Raw genomic sequence first — 16,722 nt, 5'->3', positions numbered from 1 at the left:
GCTCACGGGAAGACTACAAATGAAGCTGTGCAGGGTGATATGGGCTGGACTGGTTTCGAAGTAAGGGAAGGTCGCAGTAAAATTGAGTCTGATGAACGACTGAGGAATATGGAAGAAAGTAAGTGGGCTGGGAGAGTGTTGAAGTATCTGTACAGGAAAAACATTGATTGACAGTGGAGGAAAAGAACTAGGAAGCTTACCAGCAAGTATGTGACCGGTATGGTGAGCAACTGGGCAACAAAAAACGTCCAGCGGAAAGTCAGAGAGGCTGAAATAATCTCATGGGTGGGGGCAATGGAAAAGAAACCTGCCATGAGTAACTACTTAAGAGGGAAAAATGAAATCAGGAAAGAAACCATTTATGACAACTCAAAGGGAAGCTCATTACTTTTCGAAGTGAGATCAGGATGCTTTAGAACACGCACCTATAAGGCGAGATATAAAAGGAAGAAGAAGCATGTGCTTACTGCGGTAGGGAAACGATGGACCATATTTTATTAAAATGTGAAGATATTTGCCCAGCGGTCGATTTAGGGACCTTTGGCCTCCTTGAAGCCATTGGGTTCAGCGAAAGCAGGGGGGAAAGTAAACATGTTTGCAATGGGGGGAGATTAGTAAGAGGCGATTGGAAGATTGGCAGAAGAAAAGTAGGCAAACACAAACAACGGAGGCATACAAAAACAAAGTTCCCAATACGGGTTCAGAAAGTTTGGTCATGGGAATTCTCTCTCTCTCTTTTTTTTTTTTTTAAACAGAGGTAGGACATTAGCCAATATAAATAAACAGCTTGGTGGTGCAACCCACCACTTCGTTCCAAAGGAGACCTCATAGCATTTAACCATTCCATCCATCCAGTCGCTTTGGCTCCTCTCAACAGGAGCATGGGTCTTCACCTCCGGGACAATGCCAAGTACTGTGGGGGTTCCACTCTGCGTGCGGCTAGGGCTGAAGGCGAGCTCCTGATCTAGCTCCACTCAGTTGCTCCGTGGTACTCCCTAACCCGTAGCGCGGGCATCGTGGCTACATCAGGTTCGGACGAATAAGGCAACTAGTGGCATCAACTATAACGTTTATTGCTACAAGCAGTAAATAACACTGCCAGAGGGAAGTCCTCTCCGTAAGAAGTAATAATAGGCTGGCCTAGTTGCTCGGGATAGTCAGGCAAACGAGGTCACTCACAGGTTGCGGCAGGTACTCCATCCAGTCCGGCAGGTTAGGGGTCCGGCGTCACAGTGAGCGGGCCTCCCCTGGTGCCGTTGTGGCGTTGTTTTCTACCTTTTTACCTTTGCGAGGGGAATGTCCTCTTCGCCCATCAAATATTTTCCCGTGAGTCGGGGAGCAAGGGTGCGCGCATCGTGAGAGCAAGGGAGAACCAGGAGAGGGGTTAGTGCACCGCTCCCGTGTCTACGTCGGCTCTCGACGCGACCGCGACGACGCAGGGAAAGATGGGTGTGTACTCAACACCCTCTAGGGAACTTAAGGCCTTCTGGCTGTACCCTCTCCCCTTAAGCTACATCATGCAAAAGAGGCCCACATAGAAGTTCCGTGCAGCGTGCTACGAAGCTACGAGCGGCGCACCTGTGTTGAAAATGAGACGCGGAAGACCGAGCGGGCGATGACGTCAATAACAATTCGATTAGTTCCTGGAACCCTGCCCTTCCTTGGATAGCTTCGGGGTTAGAAAAGTCCTGGCATGCTGCGACATGCTTCCGAGCGCACTTTCTTTCTGAGCGTGAACCGTGCATGTAGTCTCTGCGCTTGTGCTGCGATTGCGGTTGTGTGTCCGGCAAGCCTTTATTGCCACGGAATGTGGATTACATTTAAAATCAAAAATCAAATAAAATCAAAAATCACCTTATTTCAGGGCATTTCCTGCGGAGAGAGAGACTAAAGGCTGAAATAGCCGACTGGACGCCTGCCCCCATACAGTTCATAGAGCATTTACGCGTACGATAACATATACAATAAGGTGCACATTATATTAACATTACAGTTGCACTCAATGTACAGCCGATGAAAAAAAAAAGTGACTTCTAATACATCAGATAAGTATGAGATGCATACATGTGCACACAGATCACGCAGATAGATATACATATAGAAAAGGTCACACAGGATTCATGTGTTAGATAGCTAGCAGACCTTTTATCATGTTACAGATATGTAGAGAATGATTATGTACCAGTGCATTATGCTTACAAAACAAAAAAAAAGAAAATCAGAAATGTTATGGATATAGTAGAAAGTAATGTAAAACAGTCTACAATACACATGGTGTTCTGACAAGGAACGTTTTGTACATTCTTTTAAGTTTACCACGGCTGTCTGTCCAATTTATTACGTCTTTCTGTTTATTTAGAATCTGTATAGCCTGATATGTTACCGATAGTTTCCCGTAATTTGTCCTAATCTTCGGAAGCCTCCTCCTATGCTGCCTAAACCCGTACTTATGTTCGACTACCATATCAGTGTCTGTATTTGTTTGTGAGGTGTATATCTTGCACTAATTTATAGAGATAAACTTGATTGGCGATAAGCATGTTGTTTCAGAAATAACTCCCTGGTACGTAAAGGCCCGATCCCTTCATTCAACCCATATCCCTGAGCACGCCGCCAGCCTCTTCTCCATGACGTCACTCGATCACCGAGCGCTCAGGGCCTTCTGTTGTCTAGGTGGTGTTGGTGTGCTCCCCACATCCTCCTCCCCTTAAGGAGCCCCCCCCCCTCGTACGTTGATGCTGGCACCTAGGTACACCCATTTGCGAAAGTTCCCGCCAAGGTTCGTGACCAAGGAAGTGTTGCACGCGCCGGCTTGAGCGTCGGGCTGGCGGTGCTGTAGCCCTCAGCTGGCAGATACTTGATGCCGACTCGAAGGTGCCTGTCGGCGGCACTGCTCGGACTTCCGAGGCGGTATCATAGTCCGAGCTCGAAGGTGGTTCTCCGTGCCGCGCCCCATGTGTCAGCTGCCCAAGCCAGGAGGTCGCCTGCTGGGCGCTGGCTCGTGTTGCTTCAAGGCCAGCGTAGCGCCGTCCACGCCGCAGGTGTGTCAGTTGTGCCCGCAAGTACTGCAGGCAGTTCGCACGGCCGTGTCTTGTTTCCTGGTTCTGAAAATTCTGTTAGTCCACTGCACAGAATGACATTGTGATAAACAGCATGACTGGCCGGATCTGGGAACACCGTCAATGCCCGTTACGAAGGGAATGGTCACGCGCATCATCGATTCCCAGCACAGGATAATCATCGCACTGGCCCTTGCAAGTCTGGTCAATGCACACATGCAAACGTGTTGAATTGTTCACTCTGCATTCCCGTCGTGGCCTTTGTGGTTACTTGAATACTGGAACGACGACTCATCGTCAATACTCGGTGCTCTGCTGTCGCTAGACGTTTACTTCCCAGCAGGAACTAACAAGATGCCAGAACGGTGCGGCTGTGTGATCACGTGGCTGTATGGCCCGCACTTACGAATGTTCCTCGCAGTCATCGGGCTACGCAAATATAGCAGTCAGATGGTCAGATCACTTCCGCCTGCTACGCAAGTTGTAGCGCAGCTGTTGGCTCGTCGTTCGATTCTGGCTGCTCTCTCTTACCGACCGTGGTTGAGGGAGGGTCTGATCTTCATCCTACTGCTCATCACTTGGCACGTAGCGTTTCAGGTCGCATACAAGTACCAGCCCGCCGATCGGCCTTCCTTTCATGTTCTCGAGTCAGCAAACAAGCGAGGGAACCTTCTCTTGCACTAGATACGGCCCGGTCCACTTCGGCCCCAGCAAGGCAGCAAACTGTTAGCTAGAATCGCTGAGAACGTGCTGGCGTCGAAGCACCAGACTGCCCACTTCGTAGCGGATATTCCAATGTGAGCAGTCGTTCTGCGCCTACTGTTGTGCCTTAGCAGTGCGAAGATTATGGCATCTTTTGTGTAAAGCTTCTGTCATCTTGGCACTTAGGTGCATCGCGTATTCAGCTCATGCTGCCGGTGCAACTGGCATTCCGCAGCGATCTACGAGAACCCTATGCATCGGATTCGGCAGCTCTCTCCCCAGGTTGAGAGAAGGCACATATGCGCATTTGAGTGGTTCGCTGTCGATCGCAATGCAAACTTGATCTCTGGAAGGTAGGTATCCCAGTCCTTATTCCTTTCAGAGAACACGACAAACATGTGCTTAATGTTGCGATTGACTCGTTCAGTGGGGTTCGACTGAGCATGGTAGGTTGTTTTCTTGGGCTTAACGCCAAGTGCAGCACTCAACGAAAACCTTCGCAGTGAAGTAGGATGCATGGTCCGTTATCAACTGCGCTTGTGTTGATGAGTTAGTCTAAGGCGCTGTCAAGTGCTTTCTGCTTAGTCAAGCAAATCAGCTGAGGATTACATTTTCGTGGGGCAGCGTCACCCATGTCTATCCTGTGCCTCACTAGCGTAGTGCGGCCTGGACGGTCTGTGGAAATTGCGTTGTATTTGTACAACAGCGACGACAGTCGTGCCCTTTCTCTCTCCGGCATGTTGTTGACCTCTGACAAAAGTGGGTGCGCTACCACTTGCAGAACCGTGGCACACTGTTCTGCCGCTGTGTCTCTCTACTCGCCTTCGCCGATTACTGTTCTCTCGCTTGGCTGTGGCTGGGTGTGGTCCGCTCGTGCCGCGCTCAAAGACTGGCGTGTCTCCGATGCCACAGGTGCTTTTGCGAACGGCTTTATAACACCCGTTCCGTTCTCTCGGTAACCTCCGTTGCCGATGTCTATCACAATGCCCGACTTGACGAGAAAGTCTCGACCCAAAATAACAGGCACTCATAGACTGGGGAGATGCACGAGGCATTGTTGCCTGACGTGTTTCTCCCAACGAATCACCAGCCTAGCTGCACTGCTCGATTGTGCTGCGCCAGAAGCAAGTCGGAAGTTGGCGACATTATCTCTCAAGCAGATATTGTTCTCACGGAGAGGATGCAGCACCTCGTCACCAAATAAAGAAGCACTTGCCCCGTATCCAACAATGCAGCGAATTTCTTTTGGGCTATCGTTAGCTTGATGAACAGCGCCTGCGAGTCCGCAACACACCCTACGCGACAAGCCAAAGGCACTAGTAACCTGATAGCACCAGTTGTGTTCACGATCGCCGCCCAGGACCCAAGGTGGATCACTGGTGGCCTCGCCCATTTCCTGAGCCACGCGCTCGGCCCAGCATGTGGGCGATGTGCCCTGGTCAGCCGCCGAAGCCTTGGTGGCCTGGGCTCCCGTTGCTTCACTCCGGCGTGCCGTAGCTTTCTTGCACTGTGGTCGGCGTGTGCCGCTCCTCCAGTCTCGCATCGGCCTCACGTTCCTGTCACAGTGGGCCGAGTGCAGGGTTCTCAGCGCGTACGGGTCCAAAGTGTGGTCTGATCTAGTTCCCAACTACGCTGGACCTGCTCGTCAGTAAAAGATGCAGATGCGTCGACTTTATGAAACCACAAAACATGCCGATGGCCGTGCGACAAATCGCAGAAGTCCGACTCACAGCGACTGCATAGTGAGCGAATGTGTTCACCCCATGCTGGACACCAACGCCTGGTCGTTCGTGTGTACGGTCACATGAACAGTGGCACGTTCAAACGATCGTATTATTCAATTCCTGGGTAGGCCTCACGAGACTCTCTCACAGAAGCATGGATCGATGCACGCGCAGAACGTCCGTACCGCTTGCCGACCCCGAGACAAAAAGGAAGAGCCTTCTCCTTTCTGAGCCCAAGTAACCCTACTGTTAGGCGGCGTTAGCAGAGCAACACTCATGGCACCTCTCGTACTACCGTGCAAGCATACCTACTGCATCCATAAAGCCACACGACGCTGCCAGATTACAGGAGACAGGAGCTAAAAACAACATATCAGGGGACGTGTGAGAGTCGCACATCCCCACAGTACGTACATGCTTCCTCTCGTCTGCTGACACCTTTGTGTCTAGGACTTGAGCTCATGCACGGTGCCTTTGCCCATGTGGGGAGCACGCACTTTGTATGGATCTTTTCCGGACGCTAAGCCAAAGAGCAGTGCCTAGTGCTCACTCGAAGTTGTACCCTGCGAAGCCGCACTTATCAGAGGCCCAAGCCGAAGGAGATTGCCCGAGCTCTCATGAGTTGGCCCATTGGTTATCGCGAGAGAAAGTAGCATAGCTGCCGGGACTATTCCTAGTGGTTTGTCTCGGTGGGAGCCTTTGTTCTCGCAGTGACGTGCTATAGGTGCTGGTGTGTATTTTTGCCCTTGACGCAGGAGTCCTTTGGTTCCCGCAAACCCGCGCAAATGGGCATTTGTGCAGTGTTGGGTGCCGTCGCAGACAATAAACAGTTTCTGCCATATCAGGGCATGTTCTCTTGCATGCGTAGCACTCAGTAGCCCCTTGCGGTCTGAGCTTGCGCATAGCGGTGCGCTAGAGGCGATGGCTGACACGGCCCTGTGGCTCGCTAAGCTCGAACCCATGGTGGTCGATACTCCTGTGAGACCCGAAGACCCCCACAAGTGTTCTAGTAAAACTAGTTGGACAGCTAGGTGTTCGCTCTCTTTAACATATTCACTTCATTCATTGTTTTTCACAATGTTTTACATGAGGCATCTTTTTCAATTAGGTGGACAGGTGCTTTACAGAATAATATGATGAACTTGATGTTCTCGTTTCATGTTGCTGTAGAGAACGCTGGCCTAGAGTCCACATTTTGTAAACTCAACAAAACTTACTGAAAAACTGAAATTTTTTTATTGGTTCTCAAGCTGTGCGCATTTCATGATTCTGAAGATGCAAGAAATGTGGTGAAACTAAATTTCAATGGACAGAATTAATTTCTGCCTGAAGGGGTAAAAACAATGCGACAAAGGGCACAAAAATAGAACTGCTAGGTAGAGTGCTGGTCCTGCAGGGGTTCTGCTGTGTCGAGCTGTGTAAAGCTGTTGTTTCACAGGTATGGTGTTTCCTAAGTGTGCTGGAACTTTCTTATATGGCCACCCCTCTTGTTCTGTAGATTTACCTGCTTTAAGGTGGTTAGCTGAAGAGGAGGTAATTTGTTGAGGTGATGCCTGTGAGGACATGATTCTGCAGAAATAAGTGTTGTGCACTATCATCAGTGAACTGATGTCTTATTTCCTTTTGTTTACCTGCATCACAGTGGCTGTGGCATTTCACTACTGAGCTCCAGGTCGCAATTCCCAGCTGTGGCATTCAATAGGAGCAGAACATGCTCATGTTTGGTGCTGCTCACCAATCAATTCCAGGTGGCCAGAATTTATCTGGAGCGTGCCACTGTGGCCACAATTTCAGGACATTAAACCCCCACAGTTATTTTTCTCAGTCACACGTGATGTTCCTTCCGTGCAGGTCATGGACTCTGCAGAGACACTGGATGACCTTGAGCCATCGCACTGCAGTGTGCTCTTTACGTACGCTGTTGGCATGTCCCTCGTGGCTGCTGCTGTCTGCCTTCTGCTGTGGAATGAGGTAGTGCTGACTGGGCAACATCTAGTGGGCTGTAACAATGCAGTGTGTGCATGCATCTTCATCCAGTTTGCCAACCCTGTTTGTCTGTCCACATCTAACCATTTCCCTGCCAATTTGGGTAACTCAGTAGTTCATGGCCTAATGGATAGCGCATTAGGCTGCTGTGCTAATGACCCCATTCAAAACAACTTGGGTCACTGGGTGGGTGACAATTGGTATGTGGCACTTTTCAATCACAAAGAAATCATTTAAAATTTTGCTGGGGCTGGACGGATTCGAACCCATTTCATATATATTCGAACAATCTTCTCTGAACATATTTATAAATGTGCTATGCACAGACTTCGTGGTGCAACCACTAGAAGGCACAGTGTGTCCAGAGGAAAGTGCAAGAAAGGAACCTGGCTTCAAACATGCTACGTACATGACATGTTTCAGAGGTAACGATACAGTGTGTCGCTACGTTGCTTCAATGCTAATCAGCATTCATCATGAAATAGGTTCCCGCAAACAGTTTAATTAGCATAATTAGTTTTTAATTAGCATAAGATATGGATACTATGTAAAATATTACTGTGACACACGGTTTGTACCATTAGTCTACCTGCCTGTCCGTTCAAGGGGCGACGTGGCAATGAAGTGGTCAAATTGACCAAATTTTCAATTTTCTGATTTATCTTTTTTTGCGATCCACGTACCTTTGTTTACCTTGTAGTGAAATACTATAACAAAATGCATGGTAGTCGTCGAGAACACGGTGCTTTCCTAGAGTGCTGTCATCAAAAATTGGGCTTCGGAAGGCACTGTCGCACCGCAGATCCCTCGACTATCCGTTGACGCAGCGCCGCCACCTTGGTATCATCATAAAGAGGAGAGACCAAAGCTCAAAACAGCTGCATGATGTGTTTCTCCATAGAAAAATAAACCAGCAAATGCGAGCGAAAAGAAGGCAAAAGCGGCATGGCGATTCGGCACAGTAGTCACGTGGGGCACACGGTGCGCTCCTGTTGGCTGTTGTAGATTTGAAGTGCTGACGAACCTCTCTCACGTGCATTTGCGCAGCAGCGAGCTGCGCATTCCGAACAATATGACTGATGATCGTGATAGCTTAACTCTTTCGTTACCACGCCTATTCAAATCGATCACCAGTGATCGATACTTTAGATAGCCGATTTGTTTATGTTGGAGCCATTTCATATCCACTTAAGGTCATCCAGTAGATAGTACAGACACTGAGCTTTCAGAATCAGTTTAAATTTTCACACTCCGGTGACGTTGTGATTTTTGACGGACCGTTTTGCGAACTAATGCGCGTATGTCGTAGTGAAAAGAGGCATGGCTGTTACTTTCTGCCACGCTTGAGAAACAAGCATGCCGCTCACGATTCCGCTGCACTAACATAAAAATTTTGCAATCAAAGCACTCCCAGTGAGTCTAGAATTAAATCATATTGCCGGCTTTGCCATCCCAAAGTACTGAGTGGTGATAATTAACCAAAGATAATGCCAGCTGTTCCCTACTGAGCTTTGGTTTGAAGTTGGAGTCTTTTTATTCCTTCAAAGTGTATTTCAGAAGGTCCACCACATGTCCAACATGTGGACCTGGAATTTTCAAACAGTTTCCAAGAGTATCGGTTTCGCTTCTCACGTAAAACCCAGGCAAGGTGCACTGCCGGTGTCACTGCGCAGTTCTGGAAAGCCGCTCCCATGGCGTTGTCCAGCGCAGTAGCGTCGCAAGAAAACCATTGTGCTCAAAACTATGCTGCACCCGCACTTCAATTTAGTGATGAGGACTCGAGTTATGATTCCGAAGATGACAGCAAAGCAGATTCAAGCTCTGACGGTGACTATGATTTGAGTCGGCATGGGACATCCGCAGTTGTTCACCGGCAAGTTCCATTACGGGCTTGAGCAGTCTCCTTCCTTGTGCGCACTTATCTGCCGATCTCTTCGTATGACCTGAGAGCTCTATTGATTATCTTCACGGTGCATACTTTGCTTGGTTATGATGTGCTACCATCGACAACAAAGAAACTTCTATATGCGCCAAGAAGGCTGCCCATAGCACATTTCGGTCCAGCACTACGGATCAGCACAAGACAGTTTACAGTGGTGTGGGATTTCATTCTACTCTTCTCTGCAGAGGTGATAAAAACAATCTGCAAAAATGCAAACAGATATGCTTGGATAGATAATCTTGTAGTAGCCCAGCTACGCTGAGAGCGATCGGTCCTGGAAGAGGTGCATGACTCTAGACGAACTGGTGAAGTACATTCGCCCATAAAATATTGCGGGGCGCATGAGCGCATGGCGAAACGGCCCTCCACGCCTTCTAGCGGTGCATCCCTGTTGTCGAGACTGACACCTGCATGCATGTGCGTCCCTCCAGTACTACAAGCGTGCATGTTTCCGCACTTCCTTCTTGCATGCCAACGATAACCGAGTGCAGCTACAAGGTTCCCCTCTTGCAATTCACGTTGTGGCGGCTACAGTGGGTAAAACTTCATTTATATAACATAAATCAAGAGTTCATTTTCGTCTTGCTTGTCTCCTTCTACAGGAGTGCGTTTTCTGCCACGCTGTTCTGCGAAAGAACGCCCCGTTTGTAAAAAGAACGAAACAACGAAGATTGGCCACAAAAAGGCGTAGTGCAGAAAAAAAACCCAAATGACTTCTTGCGTTTGCCACCGGGCCCTATGCGTCCGCACTCGTGACTCGACAAAAAGCGCCTGCAGCGGTGTGCGCAAGCTCATGCTTCACATAGTTTTGCTCATCGAAGGTGCCACAGCACCAATCGCAAGAGGGGCACCTCGCGGCTACATTCGCATATCGCTGACGTGCAAGGAGGAAGTGCGGAAACATGTACTCTTGCAGTCCCAGAGGGACACGCAGGCGCGCAAGCGTCGGTCTCCACAGTAGGGGTGCGCCGCTACAAGGCGCGGAGGGCCATTTCGCAATGCACTCGAGTGACCCGCAATATTTTTTGGGTGCATGTACATTCCTCGAACTTCTCATCAGACCATCCTCAGAAGATGCTGAAAAGAGGGAACTGCAGAATGTGTTACGATAACCGCATAGTTGAACAAAAACCAGACATTTTGTGGGAAAAGTGCAGAGTGCACCTATGCTTCACGAAATCCAGGAACTGCTTCACCGCATGCTATGAGCGATGAACTGGTCTTAGTTTCTTTTTTGTATCCAAAAAACGGTGGTGTACTGAGCATTTATCTTTTCAGGCACTACTCCTGGGTTATTTATCTTTGAAATGTATATTCGGAATTTACTTTTATATTAATGTTTTTGTAGATATCATGTTTTATTTATTTTTGCTTTTATCAACTGGCAGCAAAAATGGTGCTTTCTAGAATTTTTATGTTTTTGGAAAGAGCATTTCATTATGCACAATATGCTATGCTGCAATATGTGATGGAATATTATTTGTAATGGTAAATAATTTTTTTCCAAGGCCTATAAAAAATGACCATTTTCTCACAGTAACGAAACAGTTAACACGCGTGTTCTGTGATAAGCCCCAAAGGAAGCAAGTTCCGAATGGCCCGAATGGTACAGAAGACCATGAAAGGCGTGGAACAGAGGGAGAAAACCACTCGTAGAAGCGGATGCCGCCTACCATGTCGACGAGGCACGACCGGCACACGTAGGTGACTAAGAAAGCGCATCCACATGCGGCACTGATGCGACCGAGGGCTATGGCTACAGTGTGTCCGCATTTGGTCGTGACGGTAACATGACTATGGTGAGAGCAGAAGTTTTCGCATCAAATATTCAGCTGCAAATTTCAGCTCCAGCTCTCACTAATGAAGAGGCTGCGCAATGAGGGAGACAAGAGCGGATGTTTTGAATGCCTTGACATCCACCTCTGCACGACGCATGGATGCACAAAGCATCAAAAAGGCTACTACGTGCACGAAAAAGGTAAAGAAAATGTTTCCTCACAGGCAAAGGACTACATGCCAGGCGGGTTTTAGGTGCTCAAAGTAAAGATTTAAATGTTTACAACCAATGAAACTTTGAGCTCCGCTTCCTCAGCTTTCATTTTCTGTGCAGTTGCTTTCAGTCATCCCACTGCCATTTCACAATGAATGAACACAAAATCATTCTGTCTTTTGCACTTAGATCCTGAAACATTGATGAGTGCAGTAAAGCTGTCCATTTTTATCTTCACTTCATAAAAAAAAATTTTTTTGAAGTCATTAGTAAGACAATATGCATAGGAAAGTTCAAAAAAAGTATTTTGGCAGTTAAAAAATAAACAAATAGCTTTATTGCACAGAATGGGCCTTTGTCAACATGCTGATGTGAAAATCCTGGTGAACTTATGTGTAATTAACTAATTAATTTTGGGATGACCATTAGAGGCTGTCAAGTGTTATAATGTGAAAACTATAACGGATAGCACAAAATTGATTTCGGTTGTGATATCAGCATTACAAATCACACCTGCATGCCAAATTTTATCAATTTATTCCTATAAATAAAAACAAGTTTTCATCACCAAGTTGCCAATCGCCAATTGGTTGTAAAGGGACACTAAAGGCAAATACTAAGTCAATGTGGACTGTTTAAATACCATTCCACAAACTTCGCAATGCTTGTTTCGTGCCAAGAAAAGACTTAATTTACAAGAAAATTGCATCTCAAGGGTCCGAATACTCTTTTTGAAATTCAAATCTCCTGCCATCCAGCTGGGGAGTGGTGATGCTGCATAAGCCATCACCACCCGACAGATGGCGGCGCCGAGCCAAGACAGAGCGGTGGGTTTGCCGCTGCATCCTTTTTGGTCAAGTGGCGTTGACCATTCAGGCATCCCGTGACAACACATGGAGGTTGAATTCTCTACTATTTGCAGTTTGTGCGAATTTCTCGAGCCAGCAAAACAAATTTCAATTAGCTTTTTCGAAAGATGAAATAGAATTAGACAAGTAGCATTTTATTTCGTCTTATAATACAATACAAGGATGTTTTTTGCAACGAGTGGTTGAGTACTAGAGACAAAATTTAACTGAGGAGTGCTTTTGTCATCACGCAGTCATTTGAATGTTCCGAGGGAGTCTCTAATCATGTCCTGCATTTACCTCAATTTTTCAATTATTAAGGCTCTGTTCGTGATAATATTGACTTCTCAGAGATTCTCGAGCACTGATCTGTCACTTTAGCTTGACTTAATATTTGCCTTTAATGTCCTTTTAAGTTGCTGTGTGCATTATGGGAAACCACGGGGAAGGCGGGAGATGGAAATTTAAGACAATGAGCAAAATGAGAACAAGGTGAAATAGGAGCCAAAGTTCCTGGAGGAGCCAAAAAGGAGCCAACGAGCCTACCTGTCCGAGCAATGCCGACCATACACTGGCCAAGCTCAGAGACGGTCTGCAAGCCCATATCCGGAAAACTAAAGGCAGCAATCGATGGAGGTGCGGTTGCTGTTCATTGAACTGATGAAGATCCTCCGCCGCTGCCGAAGACGCCAGAAAGACTATCTCGACAACATATCAACGAGACACCGCTATCCCGACAAAGCCTAGAAGCAAAGACTACGCCCACAAAAGAAGACCTGACGACGCGACATTCCAGCTACAGGTCAACATGACGCAGCTGTGATCCGTCGCCAAAGCCAAACTGCAACGCACAACAGAGAACCACTGACCTTGACGTGCTTCTTGACGGCCATACAGTCATCGCTTTAACCGGTTACTCAGTTATGAGGGGACCCATCGCTGCCCAGTTGAAGGAAGTTAAGACTGCATGGGAAGGCCCTCGAGTTCGGACAGCTGGAGGACGCCTTATAACACCGACTGGGATCTGCACAGCAAGAATCACCGTTCGTGACCAGACTTACCCAGCCACCTTTGTTATTCTCCAACAGTGTTCACGAGGTGTCATTCTCGTCATGAACTTCCTGAACCAACACAGCGCAATCATCAACCTGAAGTCGAAGTCGATAACGCTATGTGAATATCAAGCGATACAGCCAGAGAGCCTTCGTAGTTGCCATGCCTTGAGTGTGCTAGAAGATCAAGTAAGCATCTCGCCTCGCTTCAGCATTGTCATTTTCATCGGCACCGATACACCTGCAGATGATACAAAGACTGCTTTTCGAGGTCATCGAGGATTCAGCAAATGCCATTTGCAAAGCATCACATATAAACCGAAGAGTGTGCTCAACCACTCTGCCAGAGCCCTTATTAACTTTCGATGTGAGAACATCAAGCTATTAGTTCATGGTTATGCCATTTGGACTGTGCTGGGTGCTTGCAACGTTCCAGCACCTGATGGACACAGTTTTAGCAGGATTGAAATGGCAGACATGTCTTGTTTACTTGGATGCCGTTGTCGTCTTTGCCGGAGATTTCGACAATCACCTCAGGTGGCTTGCGACAGTGCTAGAGGCCATCAAGACATCAGGGTTCACTCTTAAGGCCCTAAAAGTGCCGCTTGGCGTACGATGAGCTTGTGTTCCTAGGCCACGTCATCAGCAAATCTGGAGTCCGCCCCGACCCGTAGAGTACAGCTGCCATCAAAATGTTCCTGCAGCCCATCAACAAGAAGGCAGTGCGTAGATTCCTTCGCATGTGTGCCTACTACAGGCACTTTGTCAAGGACTTTTCATGCATCGCTGAGCTGCTGACACATCTAATCAAATCCAATGTCGAGTTCAAGTGGGAACTCTGCAAGCCGAAGCATTTCAAGAACTCAAACGATGCATGCAGTTGCTGCCGGTACTTGCGCACTTCGACGAAATCCACACTGATGCCAGTAGCCTTAGCCTCGGTGCCGTTCTAGTCCAGAGGAAGGACGGACTTGAACGGGTGATAGCTTATGCTAGCCGGTCACTGTCAAAAGCGGAAGGCAATTATTCTACTACCGGAAAGGAATGTCTCTCCATCATTTGGGTTACAGCAAAATTCTGCCCTTACATATGTGGCAGTACATTCAAAGTTGTCGGCGGTCATCACATGTTGTGTTGGCTAGCGAACTTAAGAGACCCTTCAGGACGGCTTGTGTGGTGGAGCTGTAAGAATATGATATCACTGTAATCTGCAAGTCCGTACGCAAACACTCTGATGCCGACTGCCTGTCACACGCCCCCATTGACCCTCCGCCGCAAGACAATGAGGATGACGACGCCTCCATGGAATAATAAGCGCGGAAAACTTCGATGAACAGCAACGGGCAGACCCAGAGCTAAAAGGCCTCATTGAGTGCTTGGAAGGGAACATCGATGTTGTCTTGAGGGTATTTAAGCGAGGATCATCTTCGTTTTCGCTTCAAAAGAACCTACTCGTGAAGAAGACCTTCTTACCAGTCCGCGCCAGCTACCTTCTTGTTGTTTCGTCAGCGCTGCGTCCAGAAGTACTGCACACTCTACATGACGATCCAACCGCTGGGCACCTCGGATTCTCCCGGACGCTGTCGAGGATACAGGAAAGGTATTACTGGCTGCGTCTGACCGCCGACATTGCCCGTTACATCAAGACATGCCGAGACTGTCAGGGACGCAAGACACCACCGACAAGGCCAGCAGGATTACTACAGCCAATCAAACCTCCTTGCAGACCATTTCAGCAGATCGGGATGGATTTGTTGGGACAGTTTCCGACCTCAACATCCGGAAATAAGTGGATCGTTTCGGCGACGGACGATCTCACCCACTTCGCTGAAACTAAAGCTCTACCGAAAGGCAGCGCAACCAAAGTCGTGAAATTTTTCGTCGAGAACATCCTGCTGCGAGATGGTGCCCCAGAAGTCCTCATCACCGACAGAAGAACGGCCTTTACAGCAGAGCTCACCCAAGCCATTCTACAATACAGCCAGACAAGCCACAGGAGGACAACGGCCTACCACCCATAGACGAATGGTCTTACGGAGCGCCTGAACAAGACCCTTGCAAAAATGCTAGCAATATACGTCAACGTCGAGCACAAGGCGTGTGATGCGGTCCTGCCATACGTAACCTTCACTTACAACACGGCGGTGCCAGGAACAACACAGATCACGCCGTTCAAGCTGGTTTACGGCAGGAACTGTACGACGACCCTCGACACCATGTTGCCACACGTCACTGATGAAGAGAATCTTGTCGTTGCCACCTATCTCCAGTGCGCTGAAGAAGCCCGACAGCTCACGCGCCTGCCGATCAAAAACCAGCAGAGGACTTACAGCCGACGCTACAACCTATGACGACGCTACGTCCAATACCAGCCTGGCGACCATGTTTGGATTTGGACCCCGATACGCCGATGAGGACTCAGCAAGAAGCTTTTACGCCGCTATTTCGGACCCTACGACATTATCCGCTGCATTGGCGCACTCAAATATGAAGTCGTGCCAGATGGCGTTTCGCTGTCACAGCGCTATCACTCACGACCTGAATTATCCATGTTGTGCTGCTTAAGCTGTTCTACCAGCGCTAAAGAACTTTTCAACTTTGCATAGCGGAAATTTGGGCTATCTTTTTTAAGCTACACTACTTTGGACTTTGCTTCTTTGCTGTTTTGTTACTCTTGTTTAACAACTGTCCTTCTCGTTTTTCGTTCTGTTATGTTTGTAGCATTGGGACGATGCTTTTTGTGAGGGGGACATTGACACGTGGACTTATTTATCTTTTTTGGGTGAGCGCTTTTCACCATCTAACAAATGTTATCACTCAGCGCTGGATGCGCCTGCGTGTATCGGTAGTTTCTGGAATGTTACGGATGGTTCTATCCGCTGCCTGTTATCACCAAACCTTGTGTAATCTGATGGCATGTATGCGCAACGTGAATAGTGTAGAACTTTCTGGAGGACATGCGGGCGCCAGCGATTTCTCTGGAACGTTCGATGGCTCGTGTATAAAAGCTGATGCGCTTGGCTGGCAGATCAGATTTCGTCGATCACCGACTGTGTTTGCTACTATCGTTCTGCTTTAAGTGTAGTTTGTTTTTGTAGGCACAGGTTCGCACAATGAAAGTTATTTTCATCTTTCGCAGTATTGCTACTGTGTTCTTTACCATCACTACTATGCGACAATATACCACCTAGCACTCAGTGTCATGCTGCATTGCAATTCTTTATGAAAAAGTTTGTTGCTTGTTCGTATGCTACAATGTATGTATTGAAACACAATACTATATCCCCTTCATTCGCGGCATACACGTTTGTGGACACGACTTACTTTTGCCATTACTTTGCAGTGGTTGCAAGGAATAGGCAATGAACATTACGCTTTGAATAAATTGAACATTCTTTTCCCTAAAGTACATCCATTTC

General features: G+C 47.9%; 1 protein-coding gene across 9 annotated transcripts in view; it reads left to right on the top strand.

Moving 5' to 3' along the window:
* Tmem43 (Transmembrane protein 43) overlaps window positions 1-16,722 on the top strand; it is a 138,989-nt gene that overhangs the window by 30,268 nt on the left and 91,999 nt on the right. For all 9 annotated transcript variants that reach the window (XR_008610739.2, XR_008610737.2, XR_008610738.2 and 6 more), the window contains exon 3: window positions 7,337-7,456. Coding sequence is in view for 6 of the 9 variants with exons in the window: in XM_055066801.2 (XP_054922776.1) it covers window positions 7,340-7,456 (117 nt within the window). In the remaining 3 variants the exon portion in view is untranslated. The remainder of the gene's footprint in view (window positions 1-7,336; window positions 7,457-16,722) is intronic.

This window comes from Dermacentor andersoni, chromosome 6 (assembly GCF_023375885.2).
Source record: "Dermacentor andersoni chromosome 6, qqDerAnde1_hic_scaffold, whole genome shotgun sequence".
NCBI classification, from domain to species: Eukaryota; Metazoa; Arthropoda; class Arachnida; order Ixodida; family Ixodidae; genus Dermacentor; species Dermacentor andersoni.
Note: the sequence above shows the minus strand (reverse complement) of the source record. Positions and strands in the feature narration are given on the sequence as shown.